Raw genomic sequence first — 15,745 nt, 5'->3', positions numbered from 1 at the left:
AGACTAAATGGGTCTTGACTGATCGAGGGTACTGGTAAAGTGCATCTGCCTTATCTTCATATTTGCAGCTCAAGGTTTTCTTTAGTGTGTGTTTAGTGCCTTGAATTTTGCCTCCTCCTCAAAGCGGAGCATTTAATGGTTATTTCTCATCATTAATTCCCAGATCTTTGTTTTGATATGGTGGAGGCCAGTGGATTTTTCAGTTTTTCCAATGCCAGCGTTGCAGTTGAAGAGTGTGATGGGGCTGAAGAACTCAGCTTACTTGTAGAAACCAGGCTGAGAGTTCGTGTGGACCAGAAGGAGCAGGAGAGGCAGTACAGGGACCGCTGGTTGTTACGGTCTTTGCTGGTCTTAACAAGTGTAACATTTTCCGTTAGTGCTCATGTATCTCTTAGGTTTTGTTTGGCCTAGATATTTTTTTATGAAGTATTTTTTAAAGCTTTCTACTCTTTGTTTTCCTGAGATTGACCTCTTCTTTTTGTACTTCCAACACTAAGCTTTGTGTTACAAGTATAGTCCCTTTGAGGCTATTTAACTCTGCCTACAACTGTTAAACATTCTGATTCAGTTCCTTCTCTATAATGTGTGTCCGTTCACATCCTTGAGTTTCTTGTGTGGGGTCTTTTGGTCAGGCTACAATACAGTTCGCTTTCCTTGGCTGCCTCTGTCTCACTGTGAGATTCCTCGACAAGAAGTGCACTGAAACGCCGTCCCTTTATTCAGTAGGTTTTTCTTTCCTCACTGCAAACTTGCCAGCGATTACAAATAAAATTGGGACTGCGGGTTTTTTCAAAGGAGGTTGTCAGCCACTTCTATGTGAGGTATTATTGTTAAGGCTTTTACACTTTCCAACCCGAACTCTTAAAGTACATGTAAATATTTACAAGGTCCACAGGTAAATATTTTCTCTTTGTACGTATTCATTAAAATACTTATCTTAATTCTATAGGATTACCCCTGTGAGTAATATAATAGGTGACCCTTGCTTATGCAGACCTATTGCACACCAGTCACACTTTTTCTAGTAACAACAGGACATCAATCAGCACCAAAAACACCAAAACTTTTCAGCGTTAAAGCAGCAGGATGGGGAAGAGACTGAGAACTGGCTTGTGATGAGAAGATGTTGTGATTGCTGTGGGAAGCAGGTGGTCAGTTCAGCAGCCAGGATGCAACATAATCAGTTGGAAATGGTGATGGAACTGGAAATGATGCTGTGAGCTGGCTGTGCATCGCATCTTTTCGCTAAAACAGAGGTGCTGCTCGTTTAGATGAACGTGACAGGGTGATTAAGCCTGAATTTAGACTTGGCCATTCTTCCAGAATCCAGAGATGACTTTTGAGACTTGCCTGGCTTTGTGTGTGTCCAGCAAATCTTAGTGCAGCGTTGTGTTAGTGTAAATGGGCTGAAAAACACTGGGAAGCATCCACCGGGAGGTGGAGAGGCTTGCTCTAATCAGGCAAAGAAGTTAATGTGAACAATGCTTTATTTTTCTTAAGTAAAATATAAGTTTGGGGATTTTTTTTCCTCTTAAGAGTAACACCATCAATCTGCTGTGTCTTCAGCATCCAGCCCAAAAAACCTCTGGTGTCTGAAATCTCCAGGTAGCTAAGAGCTGAACTACTGTTGGTGTGCACCTTTTGCTGTTACGGTTAAACCTGAGCAGGGGCTAAACTTAGGCAGGGTCTAAACTTGGGCAGAGCTTGAACCCGTGTCTGGAGCATCATCAGGTAACTGCTGCTGCTGCACTTCTCGCAGGTGCCGACCAAAAGCGCTTACACACCGTGTTTCTTCACACCAAATGAATCCATGATCTGCAATGCTGCCGGAGACTTAGATATCTGTTTTTCCTAGGGGACTCTTAATTTAGACTGGTATAAATTTGGCCTGTTTTCCTGCAAATAATCATTAGGAAGGCTTCCCAGGAAATTCCTGTCGTTGCCTGTGGTCTGGGTGGGTTTAATACTTGCTGAGATGTAATGTTTGGGTGCAATTTTTGGTGCCTGATTTCACACCAAGTCAGAGCTTGAACTCAGTTGCTTAATGATGCATATTTACAGTTCTTAGCCAGTGTCTTTTTTACCTTATTTCATCGTGAGTCAGCATGACCCAACAGGCACCATTATCAAACTTTGCCTGCGGTAAAGCAGATAAACCAAGTGGCTTCTTTTATCAAAGTGGCGAGTTTGAGGTCTGAGCTCCTGAAACAAAAAATACCACGTTTTAAAACGTGAAAACCTCTTCATTGCTTTTTTTTTTTTTTTTAATTGTTAGGTATATTTTTAATAAGCAGGTGGTTATTGTCTGTGTCAGCTTTGTCATAGAGTAATTGCGTGGTGTTATTAAGAGGGTAAGATATGTTACAGGTATTTATTCCACTTACAATGAAGTAATTGCCACCATTTAAAAACTGCCCTTTCCGCTGGTGAAGCACTAATTATTTGACTGTGTCCGAAAGCCAAATTGTTTTGGGCTGGATTATGTGGGATGGAGCTGAGTACTGGAGGAAGGGCTTGAATTGAGCTTCTGTTGTGTGTTTTGGAGAATAAAGATGTTAAATATGTTTTCTTTGTCTCACGAGCCCGGTTAATGGAGACAGGAGACTGGTAGCTGCAGATCGACCAGGTAACCTTAGGAATAAGTGAAGGAGGTGCTTTGGCTTCCAACTTTATCTCTATTACCTTCCAGTTTTACCGCGGCTGATCGTATTCATGCCTTCTGAGGGGAACTTTGGGGATGAACCTGCTCGTGAAGAAGAGGCTAAAACGCAGCTTTCTGTGCCTTCCCCTCGTGATTTTTTAAATGTTGTTTATAAAGAAAAGTAACTCGGCATGTAAGCAAAGGCCTGATTGAATCCCCGGAGGTGCTGCGGTCCCTCCGAGGTGCTTATCTTGGTGGCCACACGTCCTCGGAGCAGGGGACAGACGCCAGGACGGCCCCAGGGTCTGGCTCCTCTTTCCTTTGAGCAAATGAGTGCTTAACGTTATTCAGCAAAGGCTGAACGTGTGAAAAATTGCTTTTTGGTATGAAGATATCTTTTACTGTGAGTGCAGTGATTCTCTGACATTCACAAATGCCCTTCCACTAAATGAAACGTGTCAAAGTGTGTACTGGAAGCACTTTTTTCAGTGTAAAGGCCTTTTATCTTTGATACTCCCTTGGATAGGATTTGATTATGTCTGGGAGATTGTGATTAGGCAGTCAGTGACAGCAGGAGGGAATTTGGTGGAAATAAAGACCTGACAGCTTCATCCCTCTGCCAAAAAGACCTGATACTATTATGGACCAAAGAAATAGCTTGAAAATAACTTACTGGCCTGTCTGTTCATTTTAAAGTAGCAGAGAAAACAACTTTGTGATGACAAGAGTGGATTTTGAACAACTAATAGAGCCAGTTGTTGAAGTCGGGTATATTGGGCAAAGAGTGTGCTGTTGAATAGACCATAACCCTTCTTGAGTATTGGAAGTGCTGGAATTGCTGAATATCTGCCTCGCAAAGGGAGGATAAAGGATTTAAAAGGCTGATAAAGGTGCTATGCTCCTCCCTAAGAGAAAAATAAGGACCAAGCAACCTGGAAGCAATCCTTTAATAGCAAGAAGTTGCGGGAAAATCAAATACCCTGGTGTTGTGAAGGGAGTTAAAGGGTCTTTTTTCTCCCGTGTTTCACAGTAGACGTGTCATGCGACTGTATGATGTAAAATACCTAACATACATTGAGTTTAGCTGTTAGCGTGGTGTGTGTGGAGTTACTTTGCTCAAAAGGAAAGTAGCAGAATGGATGGAGCCTGTTAGTAAGTCCCTTATCAATTAATTTGGGGATGGGTGCTTGTTAGTGTTAATGGATGTGTTAGCACAAATCTGCTCGGAGGCATTTGGTTCAGAGGAGGATCCAGATGTGATACAGGGGACAAAAAAGGCACCCGGGAGGATCCTCGCCATGCAAGTGGTACAAAGCATCACGAGAGGTGGAAGAGGAGCTCTGGAGAAAGGCAGATGTCATCTGCATCTGCAGGAGAAATGGAGGTTGTGTGACACTGCATCTGGTTTGGCCCCTTGGGAGTCAGAAAGGATGAATGGAAATGGAAACCAGTGGTTGAGAAGGTTTTTGGGACAAGGAAGTGGAAGAATGTCATGAGAGAAGCTTCTCTGTGTTGGGAAATTCTAGAGATATTGCCTGCAAATGCTTGGACAGAAGAACACAAGAAGGGCCAAGGGAGATGGAGAAAAGGCGTGCTAATGGGAATTGAGAGTCGTTCCTAACCATGGAAGCAGCTGGAACGCTCTCTTGCCTGGGCCCTCGGTGTGTTTGCGCAAGGAGTGGGGGAGCCGTTGGACTGTACTCTGGAGTGTCCGGTGCGGTTGTGTATTTTCAGGGAGATCCAGGTTTTCCTCAGCATTTGCTAGAGTTCATATTTCCTTACCACTCAGTAACAGCGTGATTTTAAGTCCGAGTTGCAAATGTGCAAGTAGTTGTGGGGATGTCTTGCTCGGCGCATCCTGACGCTGCGTTAGAAGAAAACAGCTTGTGGAGGAGGAAATACCTGGTACCTTGTTTCTCTTCAACACCGGTGAAGTTTACACGTGGCAATCCCAAAGAGCAGAGTGAATACTGCAAGAATTAAGAGTGTAACAGAGTTTAAAAGGCAAAACTTGGCATTTTTGCTTAGGTTTGTGTTTTGTCCCTCCTCTGCACGACCCTGGTTGAGTCTCTGCTGCCTGGTTTGCTTTTCCTGTGGACGTGTAGGTGAGACAGGGCACTTCTGAGATGAAAACTATTAATATTTAATATGGGCTGAGGTTCTTGCACCAAAATTCAGGAGCCTTCATGCTTTGTGGCTTTTTAGTGCTTTGGAAATGTTTGAATTGGTGTTTAGAGGGAATAGGTAATTCCAGGTGAAATTTTGTCCATATTTTCTTGGTGTAGGGCAGTAGGTTTTACAGATATGTGTAGAAACAGAACTACCTAGTGCAAGCGGTGAAGTCAAGTTCCTGATGTGGATATGAACCCTTAAAAACCAGCCCACTATTACAAATATTTCTGATATTTCCATAAGCGTTTAGCTGACTACAAATGCCAGTATTAAAGTTGCATCACAGCATTTGTCTTCAAAAGTGTTTTCTTTGCAAACATCACACCCAGCTGTTTGCTCCTCTCAAACAGAGGATGGGCTACACTGATCATGTCAGAACAATCTGAAGGCTGGAAACCTTTTGTGGAGTTAATATTTATCTATGAGTCTCTTTAATAAACAAATGCTGCCTATAATGGGACTGCACTGGATTGCCTTGCTGAAATTTTTAGATAGAAGTAATCCCGAAGGCAAACAAAACAACGTGATGAAGCTAAATCCCTCAGCTAACACCGAATTTTGAAGGCAGTGGTGAATTCTGGCACTGTAGCACACACGAGGCTTTGCTGCTGTCCCTCAGTGTCTTGAAAATTAAGATGTAAAGTCTACGAACTGTGTCAAGAAACGTGAACTTGACCCTTTTAAACTGTAAGTCAAGTCTTGCCGGTAGGTAGTGGATTTGTGATGGGTTTTGTGGTGAGTTTCAGTATGTGCCTCGTCAAGACTCTTGAATTTAAGCCTTGCCTGTGTGCTTAGCTCCAAGGACGGTTGTCTGCCAGTAAATGTGCTGGTCTTCAATGTGACTGTGCTGTGGTCAATAGTGGGTTTTTTTCCTAGGTAGGTGCCATGTTATTTGCATTTAACTTGCTGCTGGGGAACGACTGGTTTAGTGGTGTTGAATGGGAGATGTACATTCAGGCAAGGTTAGCTGCTTAATTAGCAGATTTGATTAGTTCTTAGCAGCTGCTGCAGACTGGGTGAGGATATATGGAGTCTTTGGGAAGGGGCTGAACTCACTGATTGCGGTTCTTTCCAATCCAGTCCTCCTCACCAGGTTGAAGAGCTTTCTATAAGACTGTGAACAAAACAGGTATATTTTCCCTAGGGGAATAGGAAATAAAAAGCGATCTTTCATCTCCCTCCAACCAACTTTGCATCCTCCCTTCCATGAGATATCTGATCTTTGGAAGCATTGCAAACCTGGAGTTGTATTTTCTTAGGTTGTCAGAGTATCTCAGGTTGACTGGAGGCAAAAGATACTTAAATGAGTAGGATTTTGGTCCAAGGGGTGGACCATGCAGGCTTGGGCAAGGTGTTCAGTGCAAAATTTAAGACTGGTCTAATGGAGATAAGTCCTGGTCCACAGCAGTTGTTGCCACACTCTGGAGGTGCCAGAAGTGTATGAAACTTAGTCCTTAATTGGAGGTCGGTGACCACGTCTGAGTGCTCCATCAGCTGAACCAAAGGTCATGCATTTCTCCTTAAATCAGAGAGGGAAGCGCCAGAATTTGGGGCACGCTTAATGTAAACTGAGTCTACAGAGGAAAACGTGAAGGGCAGGGACCTGTTGGATCACAAACCACGACTGATCGCTGCCTCCTCTTTAATGTTTTAGTGGTTAGAACGTTAGGGAAAATGGAATTCCTGAGTTGAAAAGATACATCAAACTTGGGCTTTAGGAAGGTGTCCTGGTGCCTGGGCTGCCAAGTAAGTTGTTCTTGCACTAGTCTCCTGTCCCGGAGATTTAAAGCAAAGAAATCACTATGTAGAATCAGGAATTACTTGAAATATAACAAAAAAATTGAAAGTACTTGAATTTTCAGGAGCGTGCAGTTCAACCCCAAATCTCTGAAATGTAGTTGTCCAATATCCACCCCTGCGGTCAGGGCCATGTTGTGTCATATTAGTGAAGAGCTTGTTAAAAGTAGCAGATGTAGGAGCTCTTCGATGTATTAAAACCAACTTTGTACATTTAACTCGCGACTTGAAAAATGACTTACAGGGAAAGCAGTTTAATTTTCATTCGGACGTGTGTTACGCAGGTACTTTGACGGCAACTTGGAGAAGCTCTTTGCGGAGTGTCACGTCATCAATCCCAGCAAGAAGTCGCGAACGCGCCAGATGAACACCAGGTCGTCAGCCCAGGACATGCCTTGTCAGATATGCTACCTGAACTACCCCAACTCGGTGAGTGTCTGACCAGAAACTCCCACAACTTTGCTGTTGGAAACTTCATGTTTTGGGCACGAGTCTTGTAAGGATTTCTCCAAACTTCTCATTGAATCTTCTTTTTCTTGTTGACTTGGCAGTGTTGGGTTAGTGGTTGGACTTTATGATCTTTAAGGTCTTTTCCAACCAGGTTCCAGTGTAAGTTGGGGAATGACCTATTAGAGAGCAGTGTAGGGGAAAGGGACCTGGGGGTCCTGGGGACAGCAGGGTGACCATGAGCCAGCACTGGGCCCTTGTGGCCAGGAAGGCCAATGGTACCTGGGGTGGGTTAGAAGGGGGTGGTCAGTAGGTCAGAGAGGTTCTCCTGCCCCTCTGCTCTGCCCTGGGGAGACCACACCTGGAATATTGTGTCCAGCTGTGGCCCCTCAGTTCCAGCAGGACAGGGAACTGCTGGAGAGAGTCCAGCGCAGCCACCAAGATGCTGAAGGGAGTGGAGCATCTCCCGTGTGAGGAAAGGCTGAGGGAGCTGGGGCTCTGGAGCTGGACAAGAGGAGACTGAGGGGGGACTCATTCATGGGGATCAATATGGAAAGGGGGAGTGTCAGGAGGATGGAGCCAGGCTCTTCTGGTGACAACCAGTGACAGGACAAGGGGCAATGGGTGCAAACTGGAACACAGGAGGTTCCACTGAAATCTGAGAAGAAACTTGTTTGGGGTGAGGGTGGCAGAGCCTGGCCCAGGCTGCCCAGGGAGGTTGTGGAGTCTCCTTCTGTGCAGACATTCCAACCCGCCTGGACACCTTCCTGTGTAACCTCATCTGGGTGTTCCTGCTCCATGGGGGGATTGCACTGGATGAGCTTTCCAGGGCCCTTCCAGCCCCTCACATTCTGGGATTCTAATCTGTAGTATATGCACTATAAAAAAGGTGTTCAGGAGTGTTTCTCAAGACAATAAACCTTGTCTGCTGCAGCTGATCGAGTAACACGGTGGGGGACCATAGAATTCCATAGTGCTTTAGCATTCTCTTTAATTCTTACTGTGTGGTTTGACAAACAGGTTATTTGAAACCACAAAGAACATTAGTTTACCTGAAATGGAGTTGGATTTCAAATGAAATTGTTCTGCCTTCTGCAAAAACCTCTGAGGATGCTGGGGTCTGTCAAGTGTAGTAAAGTTCTTCAGAAAAGAGCAAGTAGTATATCAAGTGAACTTTACAAAGGACAGGTACCAATTGAAATGTGCAAATAAATGGTACGTAAAAGAAAAAACTACGTGGAAAACATGATGGACAAAGGTATTTACTTTAATAGAAAGACAGGATAGGAAACAGCTTGTAAAAGTAGTAAAGAATGATGCAAAATAGCCAAACTACAAAGCCTGGAACAAAATCAAGTAGGACTAGGAGTAAAATCAAGTTGTGCTGTGCAGAGAGCACAACCAGTGTGGGTATCCTTGGTACTTTACTATGTTCGTGCAATACTTGTTTAATCAGAAGTTAGGGTAGAGACCTCCCACTCTTGCTCTGTGTGTGTTTTATGAGCTTGATTTTCAGCAAGAATGGCAAGATATGATGAATAACGTACTGGGAGGCTTGGCCTTGCTGTGGAAACAGCCTGGTTGCAAAGCCCAGTTCCAGGCAGCTGAGATTCCCAGCATTACAATCGCTATTTCTTTGGAGCCAGTAACCACAAGACTTCGTGCATCTCCTTTTAAGCCTGTGTGCACCAGCTTCCCTTTTAGAGAACAGCTGCAAAGGAGAATCGTTGCTCGGCTCCTGTGAAGAGATGTTTTTAAAAAGAAAAAACCGAGAAATTTGTCTACCCTGTGCTAAACTCCTACTATTGAATCGCTGCAGACTTCCCACATTGGGGAGTAAGGAAGTAATTTTGATTTTAGCACGCTAATTTTGATTTTATTAGCACACTAACACACCTGGCTTTTGTAGGTTGAATAGCACGTTAAAACCACCAGTGGCCCAGTTATTCAGTTATACACTGGCTGGAGCAGTGGGGTGTTGCAAGTGAGCAGAGGCCTCCCTAAATTATTAGTGTTGATTAAGTCGAGAGACAAAGGGGAACGGTGCTGTTTCTTTGCCATATGCAAAAGCTGGAGCATATAGGAAATTAATAGTAATTATTTCTTTAAAAGGCTGCAGCGTCTAAGGTGACCGTAAGCCATCTGTTTTGAAACCTGTTTTGAAGCTGTTTTGGTCAATGTGAGTTATATATTCTAGGCTGAGTTGTGTTAAATACCTGATGTAAAATCTTGCATTCTAAATTTTCTTGCAATGGTCAGCTTTTTTAATTCTTCCCCTAGAAAAGGGTGTGTTTTGGTTTGTTTTGTTATGAGATTCCATTTCAGCACCTATTAAGAAATTTTACAATACACAGCTATTATAGGACTGTAAGTCTTGAATATTCATCATCTCCTGTGGTCACCGCAGGTTGTGTTTGACTTTAAAAAGCACATATAAGGTAAACATGGAGTCTTTATGGCTCCTTGGTCGTCTCCAGAGAAGTGTCATTTGAGGTTTTTGGGAAACATCTTCAAAACGATGCGTTTGATTTTTCTCCAGATGCCCCGATAGTTTGAAAACTTAATGGAGCTATTTCAGTCGCTCTGTGTCAGGTCCCAGTCATTATTTGAGGTGAAACCCTTGTTGGTGAAGACCAGAATTGAGAGGGGTTTGGATTTTTGGGGGTGAAAGCAGAGCCGTCCCCTGCAATAACCTCCTCTTGACACCCGGTGATTTTATGTTGGCCTTTTTCCTTGTTCCCTTGACATCTGCCGTCAGCTCAGCCAAAAATAATTGGGAACTCCCTCAAAGTAAAGAAAAGAGTTGAAAGAGAACGCTTTGCAGGCTGGGAGGAAGAGGGGTGGCTGCGTTTTGTATGGGGGTTTGGTAAATCTTTGCCTGAAGAACCGAAACAAGGCTGAAATGATGTTCTTCCTCGTGGTCTGTAGTGCTTCCCCATGTGTGCCTGCTGGAGGAATATTTAGGATTATTTCAGTTCATGAAGGGATGATCCCTTTGTCTGTGCCTGTTTCCCATCATGTGGAGAAGCCATGGATCTGGGGAAAAAAATCTTCCTGCTGGTTGTGTGCTGGTGGCATCCTGAAAATTACAGGTGTCAGGGCTTTTCTATCATAACCCTGCATCTCCGGGGGACGTCGCTTGGCCACAGGAGCATCAGATACTGTGTTAGCCAGCTCAGTTATGCTTCAAAAATTGGAAGGTTGTTGTGGTGTTTGTTTTGTTCCAAAGAAATTAAAGGTTTGGGTGAGTATCTCTGGTTTTATGTGGAACTAAGTCAGATGTGCTGGTCGGGTCAGGTTTAACCATCTTACTTGACTCGCTCCTTAATTAACAACATCCTGCTCCTGTTCTGCAGAGGATAATGAGGTTTTTTTGTTTGTTTATGGTGTTCCATACAAGTTGATGGTATCTGAGGGTAGAGCTCTTGTTTTACGCTGAGAATAAGACGGTTTGAAGAGCGAAGCCATCCAGTAGTAACCTGGATAGTGGTGTGGGTGAACTGCTTTAAATGTAGTTTGTCCTTGCCTCTGGCTCTGGGTATAAAGTAACTTTTAAGATGACCTGAGAAAAGAAATTTGATTTCAGTGTTTGCCTCTCCGCTCCGTTCAGTCCCAGATGGTATCTTGACATGTGCACACCAAGTTGTCCTCGTTGCTTCCCGTGATGTCTAATCATTATTGAATTTTATTGAGTAACTTACACCTGCCTATTAGGATCTTTAGTGATGAGCATCTGGATTTTGGGGGAATTTTACCGAGTAAGTTGGCAAACTTTATGCACATGTGTTCAAAGCATAAGCGCACACAATTCTTTCTATTTCTGGTGTTTGGTGCTCACCCAGTAATGCAGACTGTTTCCTATTCAAGAAGGAGCTAAATTAATGCCTGTGCTTATTCTGGGACTTCTGGGCAGCACCCAAGTGAAAAAACAGGAGGAAGGAAGAGTCCGTATCATCTTATAGCTGTGACCTCTTTGGTGTTGCGTTTATTTTACTCATTTGCAAGAGTAGAATAGGGGAGAGCTGTGTTATGTACTCCTGAAACAAGGATTAATGTCCATGAGCGGTCAGGATGGAAAGATCAGCCACACCTTTCCTTGCTGCTGGCTTGGGGATTAAAGCCTGGCTTTGAAGGCGTGACTAAAGCTGCCTTGGCAATGTGAAAATAAATAGTAGCGTCTGGAGTTCGGTGTGGGGGATGAGAGATGTGACAAAACCGCACAGCACCGCGGAGGGCGAAATGATGGAGTGAATCCACGTGATAAAGTGATCCCTTGTGTTATTTTTTGTCGTTGCAGTACTTCACCGGCCTAGAGTGTGGACACAAGTTCTGTATGCAGTGCTGGAGTGAATATTTAACTACCAAAATAATGGAGGAAGGCATGGGACAGGTAAAACGTCAACTCGCCTGCCTCGTGGCTTAGTTCTGGAAGTTCTGTGGGTTGGAGAGGAGGGGGGAAGAAATGGGAGAATTCCTCCTCATTGATGTTTTTTTAGAAACAAGCAAAAAACCAACATGAACAAAGAAAACGAAGCCCCAGAGCGGAACTACATGGAGTTAGTATGTGGTTGCTCCGAGTGGGAGGAATTGCGCTGTGCACATTGGCACATCTGGGACGTGACATTAGAGCCAACATACTATTTTTTGCTGTGGATTGTAGTGAAGTCTGTTGCCTTGGGATTCTTTGTGATGCAAAAAATAGGCGAAACCCTGTTCCTTTTATGACCCATTTGTTTGTTTTTCAGACCATTTCATGCCCTGCTCATGGCTGCGATATCTTAGTTGATGACAATACAGTTATGTAAGTATGATCTGCTACCTCTTGGCTTTCTTCTCTTTTTTTGCTACTCGTGGGGTTGGGCTTGACCTGTTTATTTTGATATGGGTATGTCTTACCTTCCTGTTTAGGTCTGACCAACCTATGGCGCAGTACTTGGAGGAAAGACTGCTTGACCAGTTTGGTCAGCAGGATGAACACCGGGCAGCCTTTCCAAACCCTGTTTAACCGCTTTGCCCGGCTCGTTTCCTTTGATTTCTGTAGGAATTTAGGACTTCCTCCCTAGGTCAGCCCACTGGTTCACCGAGTCTCTGGTTCATATGTGAGTCAGAGACAAGTCCTGTGTATGGACCGATGCAGGGTGTGGTTTCTGCGCTCTGATAGAAAGCAGCTGATCCTCAAAGGTCAGGTTCGATTAAGCTGGTGTGTCAGGCTGTGTCACTTTGCTTTTGAAGTTGTCCAGCTGTAGGATGGCTGCTCCTACATGATGGAGCAGTCAATTCCATGAGCTTCCTTCTCTTTTATGTCGGGTGATGTTATTGCATGAGTAACACCCTTCATAATGCTGAACCTTGATTAAGTTCATTTTAATTCCTCATGCTAAAAAGCCTCTAAATAGGAGCTTATTCCGTTACCTTCTTCCTTCCTTCCTGAAGCCTGACTCATTCATTGATATTAATTTGCTGGTTTTATATCAGTTTCTTTCAGACGAGCGGTTTCCCCGCATCTCTGCGTTAGTGGCTCTGCGTTAGTCATGGAGTGTGGGCTGGATACAAGTGGAAGTAGCTGAGATGTTTTAGTGCCCCGTTGCGGGGCGGCTCGTGGAGTTCAGTGGGTGGAAACCCAAGTTCGTGTAATATCTTGAGTGACTTGACTGAGATTTTTGCTTACGGGAGCCTGAACTCAACTTGCGGTGTCGTACGCTCTCGGCAGGAAACGTCTCGAGTGGTTTTATCCTTCTGTTTCGCTTTTTAGCTTTTATAGCGCAGGAAACGATGACGCTGGGGCGAATCTGTGCAGTGTTCAGCTCGCACCACGTGCTGTGGGATTCCCCCTTGCCTAGAAATTGCAGAGATATGATACTTATGACGCTCAAATGGCATCTGGGTGGTAAAGCGAATAAGTTCTGTGTCTAAACAAAAGTATAAATGTTTTGTGGAGGTAAAACCCCGCCTGTCCCTGGTCTTACAGGGGACACCTGGAATATCTGGGGGAGGGATGTGCAGTTTTTTGCAAAGCTGCAGCAATCTTATGACATGAATAAAAGCAGAAGTAATTCCAGCTGGAATCTGCCCTCTCTCCCATGTCCCTAATTTTTCTCCTTTTAGGTCTTTTCTTTTTTACAAAGTGTCCAGCTCTAGATTTCCCAGCTATAGGAACTTAAGATGAATGTACAATGTATAGAGACTAGTTTGTTTATCCATCAGAGAATCAAAGCAAGTTATTAATTGCTCCCTTCTCAGTGCTTGCCAAGTACATCTCCAAGTCGAATAATCTCCATACAAGTCTAAACGGAGCAGTTCAGGTGACTTTCCTGGATTTGTGAGTATTTAGCTGTCGTCTTGGCCATTTTCCTTGTTGCCGTTGAGCTCAAGTAGGAAGGTTGAAGAGAAAGGTCCCTTGCAACTCTTTCAAGACCTTCAAACTGTCCAAAGATAATCTGGTTTTATCCCTCGTTTGCTGCTGATAAGTGCTTTAGCCACCATGCAAAGGCATTGATTTTATTAATAAACAAGGCAGGTTGCTCAGGGGTGGCAATAATCTGGTAGTAACCTCTGAGAACCATCCTAGTCGGTGGGAATGGATGGGTTTCGGGTCTCCGTATGGAAGTCATATGGAGCGCTGCCTCTGTTTTAATCTTTTGCATAGTTGCTGTGTTGGGTCAGTGTGGTCAAGTCTTTTGGGAGGGTTTTTGACCTCTCCCATGATGTGCGTTCTGCTAATTCCACCCGTTCGTGTCTGTGAGGAGTTGGCATTATCCAAATGGAACAAAAGCGTTAAGTTGGTGGTATATTAAAGGATTCTGGATGAACTCTTGAGATTGTTCTGAAGCCGTGTTGGTGTGTAGACCTGGACTGAGCTGCCAGGAGAGATCAAGGGATAAGTTTGCGATATTTTTAATTTCAAGCATTTATTTTTCCCCAACCTGGTTTCTTTGAAGTCGCTTCTTTTCTAGCTTGGCTGACCGAGGAATGGACCCCAGAGGGTGGTTCATGGGCGCTGGGAATGGTTTTAGCCTCTTAATTTGTCACGTTTCATGTCATTGTGTGTCAAAAGCCAATAATATTGGCATTACTCATCATTTAAATTCCAGGTGTACATACAATACATTTTTGAAATGACATTTTATTATGCTTAGGTATGGCTTTATAAATCCACATTATAAGTTCAAGTTGTTTTTTCATGCTTCAGTAAGTTTCTCTCCGAAATTGCAGGCTTGCCATGGACATTGGCCCGAGGAGACGCTTTGTCAGCTGATGTGTTTTATTTTAGCCCTTAAAATTTGGCCGCCACGTGCTATTTTGATATCAAAACCATCACATCATTTGGTCGGGAGCTCCCCAGACTCAGTGCTGGGATTTATGCAACATCGCATCGTCACACACGCTGTTCCTTCATGAATTTTGGCATGAGGACGCGCAGGAGTACGCTTAATTTTGGCTGATGGATAATCTGTTCCTTCCAATATTTGTGTCTGATACGGCCTTATAAAGCTTTACAATTCAAAACAGAGATACCACACAGCGGGTATTAGTCCAGCTTTATATTTATATAGATATATATGCAGAAGGCACTTCGGTCATAACTTCAAGATGTACATACAAGTGTTGAGTAATACATAATTAAATAATTTTGAGTTATCTAGGCCGGGCGCTCTGCAAATGTGTCACCACCGTTTTCAAGCATTCCTACCTGTCTGGTTTTCTTCTCCTCTCCCGCTTCCGAGCTGACTCCATTTAAATGTGATGTCGTGTGCGCCCTCTATGATGTTGAATTTAAATTGACTTTGTGGTAAATAGATTTAAACCGCATTAACTTTTAAACCGAAGCCGTAGCGTTCCACTGAAACCCAGGTAACGCCAAATTAGTAACCACAGAGCAGCTGTTAAAAGTGTTTGCCACAAAACGCTCGTGTTTGCTGTAAATGAACTAATGAAATTGTTTGCTCTGATTCTTGGGCTCTTCAGGAAAGTGTTTTTAAGTAAAACCTCTCACACCGGGAGGTTTCGTTCTTTTGAATGTGAGCTTTCTGTACGGTTCTGAAGCCAATACTAGAAGTTAAATACACTCCTTTTAGTTTTCTTAATAGTATCATAAATGATCTAACAAACAGAGAACAGGTAAGTACAAAAAAGTACCTGCAAGTGTAGAAGGAGGAATCGGAACCATTTGCCTTAATTTACAGGGTAGGTGTGGAAAAAAGAGTTTACTGCAGTAATTTTTTGTTTCTTCCCTTTCCACAGGCGCCTGATCACAGATTCCAAGGTTAAATTAAAGTACCAGCATTTAATAACCAATAGTTTTGTAGAGGTGAGTTGTAATTTTCCATTTAGAATGACTTCTAGGGTGTTTTTGTCTTGTGCGTGTGCCAAACCAGACATGAGGTTTGGTGATAACTATAGATCAGGTTTCTTTACATCGTCTCTGATCAAGTCAGAGGCTTCGCAGGGGTTATTTTATAGCCTGTTTAGTTACAGGTATCGTTGTAGGAAGATAATTAAAAATCCACAGGACAGAAGACCTAGAGATACTAGATAAAGAGAATGCAAGAGCTGTTCAATGTATAGGTTACACTTAATATTTATCGTTCTCGAGTGTTACCTCAGATACTTCAGACTGAAAACCAAGAAACGTTCTTGCTAATGAGAACATGCCTTAAACCTTTGCTGTTTGAAGTAAAGCTGCTAAAT

At 43.5% G+C, this 15,745-nt stretch overlaps 1 protein-coding gene across 1 annotated transcript in view; it reads left to right on the top strand.

Annotated features, from left to right (window-relative positions):
* Positions 1-15,745, top strand: part of ARIH1 (ariadne RBR E3 ubiquitin protein ligase 1) — a 52,524-nt gene that overhangs the window by 22,851 nt on the left and 13,928 nt on the right. Inside the window, exons 3-6 of the mRNA XM_065077128.1 lie at positions 6,895-7,039; positions 11,355-11,447; positions 11,803-11,858; positions 15,299-15,365. Of these exons, the coding sequence (XP_064933200.1) occupies positions 6,895-7,039; positions 11,355-11,447; positions 11,803-11,858; positions 15,299-15,365 (361 nt within the window). The remainder of the gene's footprint in view (positions 1-6,894; positions 7,040-11,354; positions 11,448-11,802; positions 11,859-15,298; positions 15,366-15,745) is intronic.

This window comes from Columba livia, chromosome 11 (assembly GCF_036013475.1).
Source record: "Columba livia isolate bColLiv1 breed racing homer chromosome 11, bColLiv1.pat.W.v2, whole genome shotgun sequence".
In the NCBI taxonomy this organism is placed as follows: Eukaryota; Metazoa; Chordata; class Aves; order Columbiformes; family Columbidae; genus Columba; species Columba livia.
The sequence above is the reverse complement of the archived record's forward strand: the minus strand, read 5'-3'. Positions and strand labels throughout refer to the sequence as shown.